Source organism: Pristis pectinata, chromosome 18 (assembly GCF_009764475.1).
Source record: "Pristis pectinata isolate sPriPec2 chromosome 18, sPriPec2.1.pri, whole genome shotgun sequence".
In the NCBI taxonomy this organism is placed as follows: domain Eukaryota; kingdom Metazoa; phylum Chordata; class Chondrichthyes; order Rhinopristiformes; family Pristidae; genus Pristis; species Pristis pectinata.
In genome coordinates, this window is record NC_067422.1 from 38338308 (window position 1) to 38356257 (window position 17950).

The 17950-nt window shown below is 54.4% G+C and overlaps 1 protein-coding gene across 4 annotated transcripts in view; it reads left to right on the forward strand.

Annotated features, from left to right (window-relative positions):
- itgb4 (integrin, beta 4) overlaps positions 1-17950 on the forward strand; it is a 110842-nt gene that overhangs the window by 56813 nt on the left and 36079 nt on the right. For all 4 annotated transcript variants that reach the window (XM_052032778.1, XM_052032781.1, XM_052032779.1 and 1 more), the window contains exons 18-26: positions 2111-2217; positions 5190-5241; positions 7002-7190; positions 8975-9078; positions 9455-9513; positions 11117-11140; positions 12053-12201; positions 13148-13327; positions 13865-14013. In XM_052032778.1, the coding sequence (XP_051888738.1) occupies positions 2111-2217; positions 5190-5241; positions 7002-7190; positions 8975-9078; positions 9455-9513; positions 11117-11140; positions 12053-12201; positions 13148-13327; positions 13865-14013 (1013 nt within the window). The remainder of the gene's footprint in view (positions 1-2110; positions 2218-5189; positions 5242-7001; positions 7191-8974; positions 9079-9454; positions 9514-11116; positions 11141-12052; positions 12202-13147; positions 13328-13864; positions 14014-17950) is intronic.

Sequence of the window (17950 nt, forward strand, 5' to 3'; positions counted from 1 at the left end):
GTGACAGCTGAGCCTTGTGGCAGTGAGAGGGTGTTTCACCATCTGCATTGTTGGTGGCCCACCAAAGCGAGCCAGTAGCACCCGGGCGGTGCAGTGCTTGTGGACAAGGGTGGATCCAGGAGGCTGGGGGAAGGGAGAAAAAGTCAGTGACTGGAGCACGAGTGTGGCCCGGGGCCGGGGTTTGGGACCTGGGGGTGGGTCAGGGGTCAGGGAGTTCAGGAGGTTGGGTTGGCAGCTCACAGAGGGGGGAGACTGAGGAGATCAGGGGCTTGTGGTGTTGGGGAGGTTGGGGGTCAGATGTCAGTGATCTCAGAAAGTAGAAGGTTGGGGAGTAAAGGGTCTGGGACCGGAAACGTTAAACCCATTCCCCTCTCCACAGATGCTGCCTGACCTGCTGAGTGTTTCTAGCATTTTCTGCTTTTATTTTGAATTTGCATTGTCTGCAGTTTGGGGGGGGGGGGGGGGTGGCGTGAGGTGAGGGGGGGGTGGGGTGAGGTGATGGGGGGGGGAGGTGATTGGTGGGGTGAGGTGATTGGGAGGGTGGAGTGAGGTGACGGGGTGGGGTGAGGTGATGGGGGGGGGTGAGGTGATTGGGGGCGGTGGGGTGAGGTGACTGGGGTAATGGAATCATAGGCAGTGCCTGGCTCTGAAGTGATGGCTGTTGTGGGGGGGGGACTGCTGGGTGGTGGTGGGGGACGGGATTTCTGAGACCCCAATCCTGCCCCGGTGTGTCTGTCTTCATGTGGTGAGGCATTGATAGGTTTGGATTGGGTATAAATTCCACAGCGAATAACAACTGCATGCCCATGAGTGTCAGGAGCCTGACTAGCCTCTGAGCATGGCAGCTGACGTCCTCCACTAACCCACCCAGCCGCTGACCCTCGGCCCCTCTCCGCTAATCCAGGGCACCCAGGTAACTGAACCTCAAGGACACAGCCCACCCTGCCCAGTGTGTAGCCACTGGTCTCCGGCCCCTGCTCGTCCGTGCCGGCAGGTTGGGCAAGGTTGGGCGTTTATTGCCTGGTCATGTCTTGGGGGGGGGGGGAGGGGGTAAGTGTGGGTTCGGGGTGGGGGGGGTGGAGTCACGTTCCCACCACTGTGGCATCATCAGGAGTCCCAGGACTCTGTCCCAGTGAATGTGATCCATGCCTTGGGATGGGATGGGGGTGTGGAGGGGAGTTTTTTTGGAGGGGTGGGGGAGGGGAGCTATTTGGAGATGGGAGGAGATATGTGGAGGGGAGGGGAGGTACTTGGGGAGGAGGGGTCAGTATTTGGAGGGGGTAGTTATTTGGAAGGGCAGGGAAGGGGGAGGTATTCAGAGGGGGAGGGGAGATATTCAGGGGGTTGTGTAAGGTGGGGGAGGGGTAGTTATTTGGAGGGGAGGGGTTGGTATTGCGGGGGAGTTATTTGGGGAGGGGGAGTTACTCAGAAGCGAGGGGGCAACTAGAGGGCTCCAGGTGGCAGGGTTGGGCTGTGCTGCTGATAGTGGAACCCTGCTGTTGGTCCACGTTCCAGCCATACTGTGCCCTGCGTAGGAGGTAGCGGTACTGGTTTATTATTGTCACCTGTACTGAGGTACAGTGAAAAACTTGTCTTGCATACCGTTCGTACAGGTCAATTCATTACACAGTGCAGTTACGTTGAGTTAGTACAGAGTGCATTGATGTAGTACAGGTAAAGACAATAACAGTACAGAGTAAAGTGTCACAGCTACAGAGAGAGTGCAGTGCAATAAGGTGCAAGGTCACAACAAGGTAGATCGTGAGGTCAAGAGTCCATCTCACTGTAATAGTCTTATCACCGTGGAGTAGAAGCTGTCCTTGAGCCTGGTGGTACGTGCCCTCAGGCTCCTGTATCTTCTGCCTGATGGGAGAGGGGAGGAGAGAGAATGACCCGGGTGGGTGGGGTCTTTGATTATGCCGGCTGCTTCGCCAAGGCAGTGGGAAGTAAAGACAGAGTCCATGGAGGGGAGGCTGGTTTCCGTGATGCGCTGGGCTGTGTCCACAACTCTCTGCAGTTTCTTGCGGTCCTGGGCAGAGCAGTTGCCGTACCAAGCCGTGAGATGCATCCGCCCTCAGGCCCAGACTGATGGATTTCTTTCCTCCTCCAGACTGCCCTCCGGGAGGCTTCCTCTGGCTGATTCCACTCATCATATTCCTGATGCTGTTACTGGGCCTGCTGCTGCTGCTGTGCTGGAAGTACTGTGCCTGCTGCCGGGTGAGTGATTCCTCGGCCACCTCTCCGATCCGCCGCTAGGAGAAAGACCCGGCGGATGGACGTAACCTCACAAGAGGCAGAGACAGGGTAGAGAGTCGCAATCGTTTCCACAAGGTCGGGGTACCTAAAGCAAGAGGGCAGGGGTTTAAGGTGAGGGGAAGGAGTTTCAAAGGGGATCCGAGGGGTAGGTTCTTCACCCAGAGAGTGGCTGACACGTGGAACGCGTTGCCAGAGGAGGCATTGGAGTCAGATACAAACGCCACATAGCACACTACTGCACAGTACAGGCCCTTCAGCCCACAATGTTGTGCAACATTTTATCCTGCTCTAAGATCTATCTAACCTTTCCCTCCCACATAGCCCTCCATTTCTCCATCATTCATGTGCCTATCTAAGAGTCTCTTAAATGTCCCTAATGTATCTGCCGCCACAACCTCTGCCGGCAGTGCGTTCAACGCACCCACCACTCTCTGTGTAAAAAAAACTTACCTCTGACATCCCCCTTATACCTTCCTCCGATCACCTTAAAATTATGTCCCCTCGTGTTAGCCATTGTCGCCCTGGGAAAAAGTCTCTGACTGTCCACTCGATCTATGCCTCTTATCATCTTGTACACCTCTATCAAGTCACCTCTCATCCTCCTCCTCCTCTCCAAAGAGAAAAGCCCCAGCTCACTCAACCTATCCTTAGCTACGTTTAAGAGGCATTTAGAAGACATTTGAACAGGCAAGGCGCAGAAGGATCCGGTCCTAATGCGGGCAAATGCGATTAGTGTAGATGGGGGAAAAGATCAGTAGGGACGTGTTGGGCCAAAGAGCCTGTTTCCGTGCTGTGCGATTCCGTGACTCAGGCGGAGATGTCTGGGCCTTGGGAGAATTGCACTGCCCTGTCCTGTTATGGACTCAACATCCCTGGGTGTTCAGAATGAAACCATGAGCATCTCGGCCTGGGCAGGGTCTAGTTGATGGTTTGACGGTCTGGAGAGAACTGGTCTCCCCTCGGGTTTTATCAGACAGGAGGGAACTAGGACCATCCACCTTCAGGAAGCGGCCCGTGGGATCTAGGGGAAAGAGTCGAGTTGGATCCAAAGCTGCTTCGTGGGGCAGTGGTACGGGGCAGTGATATGGGCAGCACGGTAGTGTAGCAGTTAGCGTAACACTATTACAGTGCCAGCGACCCGGCTGTCCCTTGCCACTGTCTGTAAGGAGTTTGTACGTTCTCCCCGTGTCTGCGTGGGTTTCCTCCGGGTGCTCCGGTTTCCTCCCACATTCCAAAGACGTACGGGTTAGGAAGTTGTGGGCGTGCTATGTTAGCGCTGGAAGAGTGGCGACACTTGCGGGCTGCCCCCCAGCACGTTCTCAGTAACGCAAAAAGACGCACTTCACTGTGTGTTTCAATGTACATGTGACTAATAAAGAAATATCTTATCTTATCAATGGGCTGACTACAGGGGTGTTTTCCCGTGGGGCTCTGGAGGGTGTAGAGCTCGGACCCTTGATCCCTGCGCTATTTATCGAGCATTTTTACAAGTGTGGTGATTTAGAGTTCTCTGCAGAGTCAGCAGTTGTGATTGACGGTGAGGGAGCAGGCAGGAGCTGCAGCAAGTGATCAGTGACAGGTCAGGAGGGCAGAAAAAGGGCATGTGAGGTCACGACAAGGGAATCTGTGATGAATGGTAGGATATTCAGGTGTGCAGGACAGCAGCGGACGTTGGGAAGAAGTTAAGGTGGTTAAGAAGGCATATGGGTTAGGCACAGAAACCTTGAGCAGAATCCTGTGCTGGAACTTGTATCCTTCCTGGAATTAGGAGACTGCTAGACAACAAAAAGCAACAAACGATCTGCCTGGGGACTCGGCGGACCGAGCAGCATCTGTGGGGGGGGGGAGGAATTGTCGACGTCTCAGGTCGAGACCCTACATCAGTCCTGCATTGACCCTGATGCAGGGTTTTGACCCGAAACATCGACAATTCCTTCCCCGCCCCACAGATGCTGCTCGACCCGCTGAGTTCCTCCAGCAGATTGTTTGTTGCTCCAGATTCCAGTATCTAGAGCCTCTCGTGTCTCCTACACAAGAAGTTGTGACAGCAGAGAGCTGGTGAGGGGGGCATTTCGGAACATATTGCTGGGCTGTAGAATTCTAGTCATGAGGAGGAACTGTCTAGGTGGGGGGTGGTTTTCTTTGAGGGGAGATTTATCCAAGGTGGATGGAACTAATTCCTGGAACCAAGAGGACAATAACCAGACTGTATGGCTCTAAGGTCACTGATGGAAGGGTTCAGGGAACTGAAGAGGTTTCTTCTTCATGCGGAGGGCAGTGGAGGTGTGGAACTCATTGCCTGATGAGGTGGTGGACACATCCCCACATTTAACCAGTGCTTGGACCTATGTTTATGGTGCTGAAACCGACACAGCTCAGGATGGAGACCCAGGAACGCGGGGTCAACGTGCACAGCTCTTCCTGACTGGGGTACATGAACTGGGATGGGTGGTCTCCTGTGATGTAAGCACCCTATCATCTTATGAAACTACTCCTGCTGGCTTGGACCAAGACTTGTTGCAGCTTGGAGATAGGATTGGCCTTAATCTGTGGCTTTCGGTCTCCAGTCTCAGGTAGAGTTGCGTAGATAAGTTCTTGAAAGATCGAGGAGTTGTGGATTATGGGGAATTAGACAGAAGAGGAGTTGAGACCAGCATAGATCAGCCATGATCGTATTGAATGATGGGACAGTCTTGAGGGGCCGAGTGGACTACTCCTAGTTTCTCATGTTTTAGGGGTGTCCCGCACTGGGTTTTGTGGTTTCAGGCCCTGCTGCCCTAATGTTGATGCATGTTCTTTTATAATTTGTATTGAAGTGACTGGTTTAAGAGTGCGGGGATCTGAAGGTGTCTGGAGCCACAGGTATACGCTGTGATTATTTGGTGTGTGATTGAGGTCCGTGCCGGTAATGATGTCTCTCTCTCCCATCCCAGGCCTGCTGTGCGAGACTGCCCTGCTGTGCCATGCTGCCGTGTTGTGCAAGAGGTAACGTCAGTCCACTCTTAGAATTGGGGAAGGGGCCTGTTTCTCAAACAGTTCAAGTTGGGAAGTATCTCGAGCTGGGATATTGGATCAGGTGCAACTGGGCTGCAGGGTCCAGTACGGTACACAGCGTGAACTTGAACGTGGGCGATGCCATGGTGGTGGTCAGTGGAGGGAGTGAGGGGGGAGGGAGTGAGGGAGGGAGTGAGGGAGAGAGGAGGAGGGAGGGGAGAAGGAGGGGAGGAGGAGAGGACGAGAGAGGGAGGGAAGTGGAGGAGAGACAGGGAGGAAGGAGGGGGGAGGAGGAGGGAAAGAGAGGGAGGGAGAGGGGGAAGGTGAGGGAGAGAGTGAGGGAAGGACAGAGGGTGGGGGTGAGGGAGAGAGGGAGTGGAAGGCTTAGGCTGAGGGTGGAGGGGAGGGACTGGAGGGAGAGGGGGTAGATGGAGGGAGGGGATGGGGCTGAGGGAGATAGTGGGAGAAGCGGAGAAAGGGGGCTGATGGAGGGGGAGAGGAGGGAGGGAAGGATGGAGGAAGGGGAATGGAGGGCTGAGGGCTGACCCTACAGAGGTGTATAAAGCCATGCGGGGCATCGATAGAGTGAGGGTGCACAGTCTGTTCCCCCGGGGTTGGGGCATCAGGGACTAGAGGGCACGGGTTTAAGGTGAGAGGGGAGAGATTTAATAGGGACCTGAGGGGCAACTTTTTCCCCCAGAGGGTTGGTCCGGATATGGAACAAGCTGCGAGAGGAAGTGGTTGAGGCAGGTACATTAACAACATTTAAGACACTTAGACAGGTCCTGGATAGGAATGGTTTAGAGGGATCTGGGCCAAACGTGGGTAAATGGGACTGGCTTGGATGGGAATCTGGGTCGGCACGGACTGGTTGGGCCGAAGGGCCTGTTCCCGTGCAGTGTGACTCTGTGCCTCTAAAGCCCTGTGTGGTTAGACGGCCCTCCAGTTCAGGCATGTGGCAATTAGGACTCAAGGGCCTATTTCCAGCCCCGTCCAGCAGGGGATTGTGATGGACATCAGCCACACCTGGTGCACAGGAAGCGCAGAACACTGTGCAGTGCCTCGGAGGAACGATCTCTTCTCCCGGAGTAATTCAGAGGAAGTTTGGCAGTATTTGTTGCGGCCCCTCCCTTCATTCAGATTATGGCAGATCTCCACCTCCACCCCATCCATCCAATTTAGCTCCAGATCTCTCCACCCCTTCCCCAAATAAACTGCCTTCAATCCCCCACGCTCCACAATCCAGCATCCTCGCCGCTTGGGAGAGAGGGGTTACTCCCCAATTCTGGACCGACCATCCCGCCAGGAGGAAGAGCAACCCTGAACGGCAGCTTCCTATGTTCGGGTCCCTGAGGATCTGCTGCACTGGGTGAAGCCACACTGAGGCCCAGCTGCCCTCCCTCAGAGCGGAGAGGTGAAAGATCCGACGGGTGTAAGGAGGTGCAAGGGAGTCCTCACCAGGACTCAGGCCCGTAGTTATTGCTCAGTCAGTGTTTACCTGGTCATTGCTATTTGTGTCAGCTTCCTGGCTTACTGCACATCACAAGTACTCCATCAGCCGCAAAGCAGTTCAAGACCTCCTCAGTGCGACGTGAAAGGCGCTATGTAAATGAAGTCTTGAGTTTTGCCCTGTGATCTGACTCCATCTATCGATGCTCCATGTAATCTATGCTTTCGCATCTTTCAATGCTTTATTCAGACCATGCTTTAAACTGAGCGGTTATTGCGCTTGTGCACGATTCCATCTCCAGGCACCATGGTCGGGTTTAAGGAAGACCACTACATGCTCCGTCAGAGCAAGCTTGCCTCCAACTACCTGGACACGCCGATGGTGCGGACAAACAAACTGGATGGCACGGACATCGTCCGGTGGAAGGTGACGGACAACGTGCACAAGGGGGCCACTGCACACTCCCAACTGATCAGCCCCAAGGACACCGGTGGGTACCACGGGGCAAAGCGAAGGGGCTGCCACGGCGGAGGGTGGAGATACTGGTGCCCGGTGTTTCTCTTGGCATTTCCAACATCGAAACAGCCTTTGGGATTTCAACAGCAAAGACCTGAGCTTGCAGGTTTTGAGATTTCAAAACTATAGGAATGGTTCCTTGGAGCATGAAAACAGGCACTGAACTACATCCTACAAACAGACTGCTGGAGAGACTCAGCGGGTCGGGCAGCATCTGTGGAGGGAAGTGGACAGTCAGCATTTCAGGTGGAGATCCATCGTCCAGTCCAGATGAAGGGTTTCGACCCGTAATGTTGACTGTCCAATTCCCCCCACCCCACCCCCACAGATGCTGCCTGATCCATTGAGTTCTTCCAGCATTTTGTTTGTTGTTCCAGATTCCAGAGTCTGCTGTCCCTTTTGTCTCCACCGAAAACACATCCATTCAGTTTACAAAAAGCTGGTCACTGAGGTTGACTTTAAGGGCTGCCTCTGTCAGATGAAGGACCTTCACCCTTGGTGCAGTTGTGCTGAAGTTCCGGATGAGTCTTTGACGAGGCTGAGAAGGTTCAGCCCCTGGACTGTTCTCCACCAGTTGGTGTGTGGAGTTCTGCATGTGCAGAGCCTCCGGTGGAGGGGGTTAAAATCCACAAACTTGTCCCTTAACACCAGCCCGTGTCTAACACAAGTGCCGCTGGAATGATAAGAAAGATGTTTTTCCCTCATCTGTCTAGATTTCCCAAATGTGGGCAGGAATATTCCACCTTCAACCATTTTGTTTTCCTTTTACAGAGGAGGTTTATTCAGTGATTACAGATCACATTATTGCAATACTTCAATAGTCCACAATTCACATTATTTACAGTCAACAAATTACAACACAGTCATCTCTCTCCAGAACGCACTGGAGCCCCTGTGGTGCCCACCAGTCCCGGAAGGCCCCCAGTGTATCCATGGGTACCTCGTGCTCCTTCCCCGCCTTCACCCTCCCGTGTCAGGAGGCTGTGAGTGTGGAGGAGGTTCCTGCCCATGTTCATCACTTGTGGAAAGGGTGAAACACTGAACACCATTCCACTGACGTTTCTGGAGAAGGGGGGCTGGGCTGTGGTGGGGGGGTGGGTGGTGGGGGTGCGTTGCTGCTAAGTGAGGGAGGGGCTGCAGACAGAGTGTTGGCTGACTGCTGTTGGTAGTTGGTTTATTATTGTCAGTTGTCCCAAGGTGAAAAGCTGTGTCTTGCATCCCATCCATTCAGATCACTTCATCACATCAGTACATCGAGGTTGTACAAGGGGAAGCTATAACAGAGTGCAGAGTAAAGTGTTACAGTCATAGAGAGAGTGCAGCGTAGGCAGATAGTGAGGTGCAAGGGCCTCACCGAGGTAGATCGAGAGGCAGAGTGTGTGACACCGAGGAAGTGTGCACCGCCTCGGGAGCACGCGGTCTCCACGGGCACCCTGGGTGAGTTCCGCGCTCGGTGGGCCCCTCAGGGGATCGCGCGTGTCGTGGACGGCGTGAATGCTATTCTTCTCTGAAGTGGTGCGTTTAGCGGGTGTTAGTTAGCGTTATTTTGCTGTAGTTATGTAGATGCTTCGTTTGTTTTCTTCTCTTTCTGTATTAGTTGTAGTGTATTGGCACTTGCAGTGCTTTTAGTTAATAAACGTTTATATCATAAAAAAGACTGTGCACCACCGACAGAGGAGGTGCCTCGGCTGGTCGGCCGGTTTGAGGTTTGAGGCTTTCCCGACCATCTCTGACCCTGGGTCTGCCTTCCTCCCTCAGTCCTGTACAACCTGTCCCTCCGAGCGGCCCGAGTGTTCAACCAGGAGCTCAGGAACCCGGACTCGAAGGAGTCGGACCGGCTGCAGCGTTTGGTGGATGAAAACGTAAGTGTGCCAGCGAGTGTGGGACTGTGCAGTGTAACCCCCACCCTCACACACCCCACCCCCCACCCCCATCACCCCCCACCCCCATCACCCCCCCCCCTCGGGACCATGCAGTGTCTCCCCCACTCCCATCACGCCCACCTCCACCCCGGACAGTGCAGTGTCCCCCCCCCCGGGGAACAGTTGGGGATGATCTGGGGGTGACCGGTCTGTACGGGAGGCCCCGGTGTGAGTGTTCTCCTCGGTCGGAAGGGTTGTGTCCAGCAGGAGCAGGGGAACAGTGTGGGCTGAGGTGGGACAGGGTGCACCCCGGGGTCAGTCCTACCTTCAGTGTTGTCGATGGCCCCTCACCTATGCTTGTCGTTACCTTCCCCAGCTCAACGAGGTGTATAAACGGATCCCCGGGGCTCAAGCTGTCCAGAAAACTACATTCAGGTAAGGGTGTTCCTGAGTCGTCTCTCTGTGACTGTCTCTCGCTCTGTCTCTCCCTCCCTCCCTCCCTCTCCGTCCCCTCTCCCTCCCTCTCCGTCCCCTTACTGTCCCCGTCTCCCTCCTCCTCTCTCCCCTTGCATTCTCCCCTATTGCACTCTCTCCCTCTCCCCCTCCCCCTCCCCCTCCCCCTCCCCTCCCCTCCCCCTCCCCTCCCCCTCCCCCTCCCCCTCCCCTCCCCTCCCTCTCCCCCTCCCCCTCCATCTCCCCCTCCCTCTCCCTCTCCCCCTCCCCCTCCCCCTCCCCCTCCAATCTCCCCCTCCCCCTCCCCTCCCCTCCATCTCCCCCTCCCCCTCCCCCCTCCCCCCTCCCCCTCCCCCTCCCTCTCCCTCTCCCTCCCCTCCAACTCCCCCTCCCTCTCCCCCTCCCCCTCCCCCTCCCCTCCCCCTCCCCCTCCCCCTCCCCTCCCCCTCCCCTCCCCCTCCCCCTCCCCTCCCTCTCCCCCTCCCCCTCCCTCTCCCCCTCCCCCTCCATCTCCCCCTCCCTCTCCCTCCCTCCCCCTCCCCTCCCCCTCCCCCTCCCTCCCCTCCCTCCCCCCCTCCCTCTCCCCTCCCCCCCCTCCCCCTCCCTCTCCCTCCTCTCCCCCTCCCCCTCCCCCTCCCCCTCCCCTCCATCTCCCTCTCACCCTCCCCCTCCCCCTTCCCCTCCCTCTCCCCCTCCCTCTCCCCTCCCCCCTCCCCCTCCCCTCCCTCTCCCCCCTCCCTCTCTCCCTCCTCTCCCCCTCCCTCTCCCTCCCTCCTCACCCTCTCACCCCCTCCCTCTCCCCCCTCACCCCTCCCTCCTCTCCCTCTCTCTCTCCCTCCTCTCTCCCTCCTTCTCTCCCTCCCCTCCCTCTCCCCCTCCCTCTCCCCCTCCCCCTCCCCCTCCATCTCCCTCCTCTCCCCCTCCCCCTCCCTCTCCCCCTCACCCTCCCTCTCCCCCTCCCCCTCACCCTCCCCCTCCCCCTCCCCTCACCCTCCCTCTCCCCCTCCCCTCCCCTCCCTCTCCCCCTCCCCTCCCCTCCCTCTCCCCCTCCTCACTGTCTGCTCCTCCACACCCCATCACTCCCACACTCCTCGGTTTCTCTCGTGCTCCTGGTGCAGACAACTTTGTGCATTCTCTCTGCGCTCCCCCATCTCTCTCCTCACTGCATCTCCGTCTCTCCTTCCCCATCCCTGCTGTTCTATTTCTCCCCCTTCCACTCCCTTCACTGCACCCTTTTGTCAGTCGGTCCCTCTCCCCCCACCCCTGCCTCTTCCCGTCTCTTTCAGCTTTCATTCCTCCTCCCCACGTTCCTCTCTGCTTCTGTGCCTCTCTCTTTCATCTCCCTCCACCTGTTTCCCTCCCTCCGTCATTGCCAGTGTCCTCTCCGCTCCCTGTGTCTCTGTTTCTGTCCCTCCCTCTCCATCTCCTCCTCTCTCTCGTCCTCCTTTTGCCCTGCTCCCACCTCACTGTGCCTCTCCCTCTCGCCCTTTCCTTCACCCTCTCCCTGCCCCCAATGGAAGACGGTACAACTGACATTTGAGAATTTTATCTGTCTTTTGCTAAATATCTGTTTCCTTTGTTTTAGGACTCAGCCCAATGCAGGAAAGAGGTGGGTGATTTTACCACACACTGTAACAGCAGGTTCCCTGTGATCTCTCTGCTCTTGACCTGCCTGTTATGACTTGTCCGTCTTTGTATCCTGTCCTGCACTGCTCTTCCAAACCCACCTCCCCGCCTTCTCTACAGGTTGATTCTAAACCATCTTGAGACATGTTTATTTTTTAACTGCCCCACCTCAAACTGATTTTCTGTTTAGTCCTTTTCCGTTGGCACAACCAGATGTTTGTTCTTCAGTTTGCAGCCCTGCTGTGTGTACGTACTGTGTGTCACTGGCTATCCCATCGTAATGCTACCCCACTTGTCCACGCCCACGGTCAGGACCAGGACTCGAGGGCACTGCCTTCATCCATCGGGCAGGGAAGACTTGCATTTACATGGCGCCTTTCACGGCCTCGTGACACTCCCAAAAGTGTTTTACAGCAAGTGATGAGCCTTTAATGTGTTGTTGTAAAGCAGGAAATGCAGCAGCAAGCTTGCACACAGCAAGATCCCACAAACAGCATGAGAGATAATGTTCTAACTTTGACTGAGAGCAAATATTTCCCACTCCTGTTCAGATTGTGTTGCAAGACCTTTTACATCCAGTGAGAGGGAAAGAGGGATGTTGATTTGAAGCAGAGACACCACTGACAGTGCAGCACTCCCTCGGTACTGCACTGGATCGTGCGCTTGGATCACTGGACGGGAACACTGAGCCGGATCTCATCCGGTGACCTTCCCGTGGTGTGACTCCAGTACCTTTGCCTGACTTTGCGGTTAGCGATTGTCCGCACTCTCTCTGCTTGAAAATGCTTCCGATTTTGAAACATCCCACTTTAACCTTCTCTGCTAACAGAAAACAAGCCAGGCTTGTTCAGCTTTTCCACACAGCTGGGTAACCGTGGGTGTTTCTCCATCACAGATCAGACCTGACCATTATCGACACCCAGCTACCAGCTCCCCGCGCCGCAGAACCAGAGATCGTGAAGCTGACTGAGCACCAGGTCACCATGGGCATCTTCAATGATCTGAAGGTCACCCCCGGCTATTACACCGTGGCATCTGATCGAGGTGAGAGTACAGCAGGAGGCCAGCCTTCCCTGGCTGTCTGTTGAGCCTGCAGGACAAGTTGGGAGTGGGTTGAATGCAGTGGATTACACAGGGTTGGAGACAACTACAATGGAGCAGATCAGTTGGGATTGGAGTTGATTTACGAAGTGGATCTTTTGGTCTCTGCCTATCTCTATAGCCTCCCCTGCTGCTGAAATCCTCTGAAATGTCGGCTTTCCTTCACTTCTGCCTTCAAACTGTTTCCGAATTTAACCATTCTATGTCCTCACTGGCCGAGGATCTGACCTCTGGAACCCCAGAACTCTCTGCATTTCTTTCCTCCCCTCAGGTACTCTTCCAAACTATCTCGTTCTGTGTCAAATTTGATTTAATTATGCTCTTGTGAACCAATTTAGGATGTTAAGTACAAGTTGTTGGATCACTGGGGCTAGTGTTGGTTGTGTGGGGTGGATCACTGGTGTTGTGTGGAATGGATCTCTGGTGTTGTGCAGAGCGGATCTCTGGTGTTGTGCAGAGCGGATCTCTGGTGTTGTGCGGAGCGGATTGCTGGTGTTGTGTGGAGCGGATCGTTGGTGTTGTGCTGAATGGATCACTTGGGGATGAGTGGAGCTGATCATTGAGGGTTGTGAGGAGCAGATCGCTGGAGGTTGTGCAGAGTGGATCGCTGGTGTTGTGCGGAATGGATCACTTGGTGTTGTGTGGAGTGGATCGCTGGGGGCTGTGCGGAGCAGATCGCTGGGGGTTTTGCAGAGCAGATCGCTGGGGGCTGTGCGGAGTAGATCACTGGGGCTGTGTGGAGCACATCACTGGGACCATGGGGAGCGGTCAGTAGGTTTGCCAATTATTATTCTGATGGAAGTCTGTGATTCAATAATTGGTGCCTTCTGTCAGGGCCGCCCTGTTAGGCTGTAGGGCTGCTGAAACATCCTCTTTGGCCTGTTGGCAGATGCCCATGGGCAGGTGGAGTTCCAGGAGGGGGTGGAATCCGTCGATGTGCGCGTCCCACTCTTTGTTAAGGATGAAGATGACGATGAGAAGCGGTTACTGGTGGAGGCTGTGGACGTTCCCCTGGGAAATGCAGAGATCGGCAAGCGCTTTGTGGACATCACCATCATTAAGGAAGCCGGTAGGGTTTGAGAATTCGCATCAGCCCAGCGGGGTCCGGCTCCCACGCTTCCCGGTTCTGTCCGTACACTGCTCCCACGGGCAGGCCGCTCCTGAGGTCACATTGACCCACTGCCCCCCGTGGGCAGTAAATGGGTTCCTCCAGGACGTGCCGAGACCCAGTGTGAGAGGGACAGGGCTCCCTCCTCACCTGCTGCCAGTGCCTGCCAGCTGGACTCAGCATCTCAGTGCCACATCACAGGGTGGGCCCCCATCCTTCTCAACCCTCCCACCCCCCGTTGCCCCTTGCAGGTCGCCGTTTGTACCTTGCCACCGGGAAGTACCAGCATGGACCTTCAGTGCCAAATGCCGTCATCGTAACCGGCAGCATTTCCGCCCGTCACACACTCACCCTTCTCCCTGCCATGCTTTGACCTCCTCTGGCTTTTGCCAGTTGGCTGTCCTACCTTCAGGGGAGGCTGGCGCAGTGGGTGGGCATGTTCCTGTTACTTGTTCTCCCTCACTGTTTGCTGATGAGTGTGTCTACTCCCGCCTGTAGCCAAAAGCATCATCAGCTTCCTACAATCATCCTACACGTGCCAGCAGCAGGACAAAGTGGCCAAAGTTCCCCTGGTTCGGGAGATCATCGAGGACGTGAGGACCCAGGTCTCCTACAAGACACGAGATCTCACCGCCAAGGATGGCAAGGTACGGCTAACAGCTGGTGACCGGGGAGGTACCGTTCCCACCACTCACGTCAAGACGGTTACCTGGGGCGGACACTTTCACTGGGCCAGGAGCACTAACCAGTCGCCATTTCTACCAAATGGTCTTGGTAATATGGCACAAACAGCCAATTTTTAATTTACTGTACAGGGTGTGAGTGTCACGGGCAAGGCAAGTTATTGCCCATCCTTAATTGCCCCTGTTCCCACAATGCTCTTGGAGTGGGAGTTCCAGGATTTTAGACCCAGTGACAATGAAGAACCAAGGATGTACTTCTGAGCCAGGATGACGTGAGCCCAGCAGGGATTCCCGTGCTTCTGCTGCCCGTCCTTCTCGGTGGGAGGGGTAACGGTTTGTGAGGTGCTCTCGCAGTAGCCCGGGCAAGTAAGTGCAGTGCGTTCAGAGAAAAGTGCGCACTGCAGCCCCTGTGCAGGCGGGGAGGGAATGGTTGCTTAGTGCGGAGGAAGGACGTTGCTCTGCTCTCTTCCTCAATCCAGGGCTCGACTGTGGTGGTGGAGTGGGGGGAGGTGCCTGACCGCAAGGTTGCAGCCACAGCCGGACTCCCACACACTGCACTCAATCTACTCCAATCCCGGGCGAGAGCACAGAGCTCCTCACCCGTTCCGAACCCATCGACTTTAGCACAATGGTAGTGCCACACAGGAGAGAGGGAGCCCTCAGTGTGGTGAGGAGGTATTTACACCTGTGGGGACCGCGTGGGGGTCCCTCCTACAGCGAACGGGTCGGTGAGGGTGAGGTTGTTGGTTTTATTTCTCAGCACCTGGTGCAGACCCGGTCTGGTATCTGTGTCCTTGGGCAGCTGGGTCAGTGATGGTGCCACTGAACAACTCTTGGACAATCCCGGACTACATTCTGTGTCTTTACTACGCTGTGTTTTATTAAGATAAGATTTATTTATTAGTCACATGTACATCGAAACACACAGTGAAATGCATCTTTTGCGTAGAGTGTTCTGGGGGCAGCCCGCAAGTGTTGCCACGCTTCCAGCGCCAACATAGCACACCCACAACTTCCTAACCCGTACGCCTTTTGAAATGTGGGAGGAAACTGGAGCACCCGGAGGAAACCCACGCAGACACGGGGAGAATGTACAAACTCCTTACAGACAGTGGCCGGAATTGAACTTGGGTCGCTTGCACTGTAATAGCGTTACGCTAACTGCTACACTACCGTGCCTGCCCTTCCCCAAGTGTTGTCAGTGAAGAACCACCGACTCATCAGTGGAGGGAGGACTGTGGGTGGGAATCAGGAGGAGGTATCCTTCTCCATGTCTGATGTGATGTTCCAAGACTTCACGGAGTGTGGACCTGATGTTGAAGACTCCCGGGGCTACTCCTTCTTGACTGAGGGACATTAGTTAACCAGATGAATTTTTCCGGTAATTTCCCTGTCACCATTCCTGACACCAGCTTCCTTTTCCAGATTTATTTAATGATTTGACTTGAATGGGGTGTTGGGATTTGAACACTTCTCCAGGTCGATAGTTCAGGTTTCTCTCTCTTACAGTCTGCATTCTTCTGAGTGGGCTCAACAAAGCAACAAAGACGTTGCCATTTCAGGTACAATCAAGGGGATGTTACATATGATCATCCCAGCCTGACCCTGCCTGGATTTATCATCCCTCATGGAGGCAGCTGTCTCAGGAAAGAGTTGGATGCTCTCTCCATCCTCCTCCAGCATCTCCACCTCAAACTATCCAACAACTAGAATCTAGTCCACGCCAGCTTTCTTCGATGGGCCTGAAACCACTGTGCCTGGCGGCACTGGGTCTCTGAAGGAAAACCTCTGAACTGCTGCCCTGCAGACAGCTGATGTAACTGGAAAATGTATCTTCATTTCACAGGGGAGATGCTCTTCCTGGTGTAACTGCGTCCTGAACCCAACTCACTGCTCCGACTCCCTGTCCACCACGTTCACCTCCAGCAATTTTGTTTTTGGAAGTGGTGGTGATCGGAAACGAATGCGGATGATCCATTTCCAGTTAGAGAGCACCGGTCTCAGCTTGTTCGGGAACAGTGGGTGTGCTGCAGGATGTGCCAGTGGGTCACACATCAGCAGCAAGGCTGGCAGAAGGGTGCAGCACACTGGCTGAGGCTCCTGTTCCTCCCCTTCCAGCGAAAGCCGTCGTCCGATGAGGCTTTTGGATGTCAGGCTGGTGAACCTCTGCGTGAAGCTGGAACTCTGTGATGGGAAGAGCTGAGAATAAAGATGTAATCCCCGGACTCTGACATTTTCTTGTACCAGACCTTGCCCTCTCACTAGCCCTGGTCCCTGTCCTTTGTTTTATCCAACTGTAAAACTGCCTTGTCTCCTGGGAATCTGTTGCAGAGTGTTGCCTACAATGGTGATGTTGTTCCGACCCAATTGACAAGGGCCTTGGGCGATATTCTGCTGGCAAATCAGCTCACCCAGGCACAGTGCCAGGGCAATAAAGCGAACACAGAACACATTGCTCTCCTTTACTCTCGGCCAGGGAGGTAGAGAATTGTGAGCTGCCACTGTAACTTTGCAACTACCCTGGCAAAACCAGTTGGTTCCCAAGATTTTCATAGTCCTGAAGGTGCACACAAGACAGAAGATTAGGTCTGAATGCAAAACAAGTGTGAGTGAGTGACTGACATCAGAGTGACCTGTAATTTATAAAGCAGCAATCCCTCAGTAACATCTGGTTCTGTAAAGATCTTATGCTTTTCAACACCAACATTTGAATGATAAATAATGTGCATTGGCTCAGCTGTGGTGAACAGTTCCTATACATTGTTGAAGAGCCTCTGTTCCCTTGCATCAACCCCTCGTCCTGGAATCGGGCACTGGAATCTCCTCGTGTAAAGTGATTACTGACCACAACTGGCAGACTGCACTTCTGCTTGTCGGCACAGCACACTGACAGCTTGTGTCGCCGCCCCTCTGTATTTGACCGTTTCTTTCCAAAGTGCACATTTATTGGCATTTCTTACCTCTTTGTCGACACACTTCACTGTGGACAGGTCACGTTGATGAAAAACTGCCATTTCCGACTCCTTCACGTGTCAGAACAGAATGTATAATCCCCGCCATAAGGAAGAGCCCCTTGATCTCTCAATCTACCTCATCGTGGCCCTTGCACCTTATCGTCTACCTGCACTGCACTTTCTCTGTAACTGTAACACTATATTTTACATTCTGTTTTGTTCTCTTTCTGTACTACCTCGATGTAATTACGTACAGAATGATCTGTCTAGAGGACACGCCAACAAAAACTTCTCATTCTATCTCAGTACATGTGAAAATAATAAATCAATTACATCCCAGGTTATCTTTTTTTTTAAGGTAGGGTGTCAGTTGTGAGGGCCTTTTGTTGGTGGCGGGGCCTTTGCAAATGGTCACATCCTGGGAGTGGTGGTCCCAGCCACGCAGGTCACAAGAGGCAAAAGGAGCCTGTAGGAACCGCACTTGGCAGGAATGTGCTCAGTAGAAACCATTTCCTTGCTATGCCTGGGAATAAATCCACGGAGTGCCTGCTTTTTAACAGTCTTCTCAACTTGTCCTGCTGCATTCAAACACACTGCTCCCTCTGTTCCTACACTGCTTTGTAAACTGTCCCATTAACTTGCATTGCTTGTGAGTTCTTCCTACTGAAATGTATCCAGGCTCAAGGGCAGCCTCTATCACACTGTTATTAGACTATTGAATGGGCGTCCTGTATGATAAGAGGGACTCTTGACCTCACAATCTACCTCGTCATGACCCTTGCACCTTATTGTCTGCCTGCACTGCACTTCCTCTGTAACTGTAACACTTTAATCTGCATTCTGTTATTGTTTTCCCTTGTACTACCTCAATGCACTGATGTGATGAAATGATCTGTATGGATGGCATGCAAAACCATGAATCTAATTGGCGGCACGGTAGCGTAGCA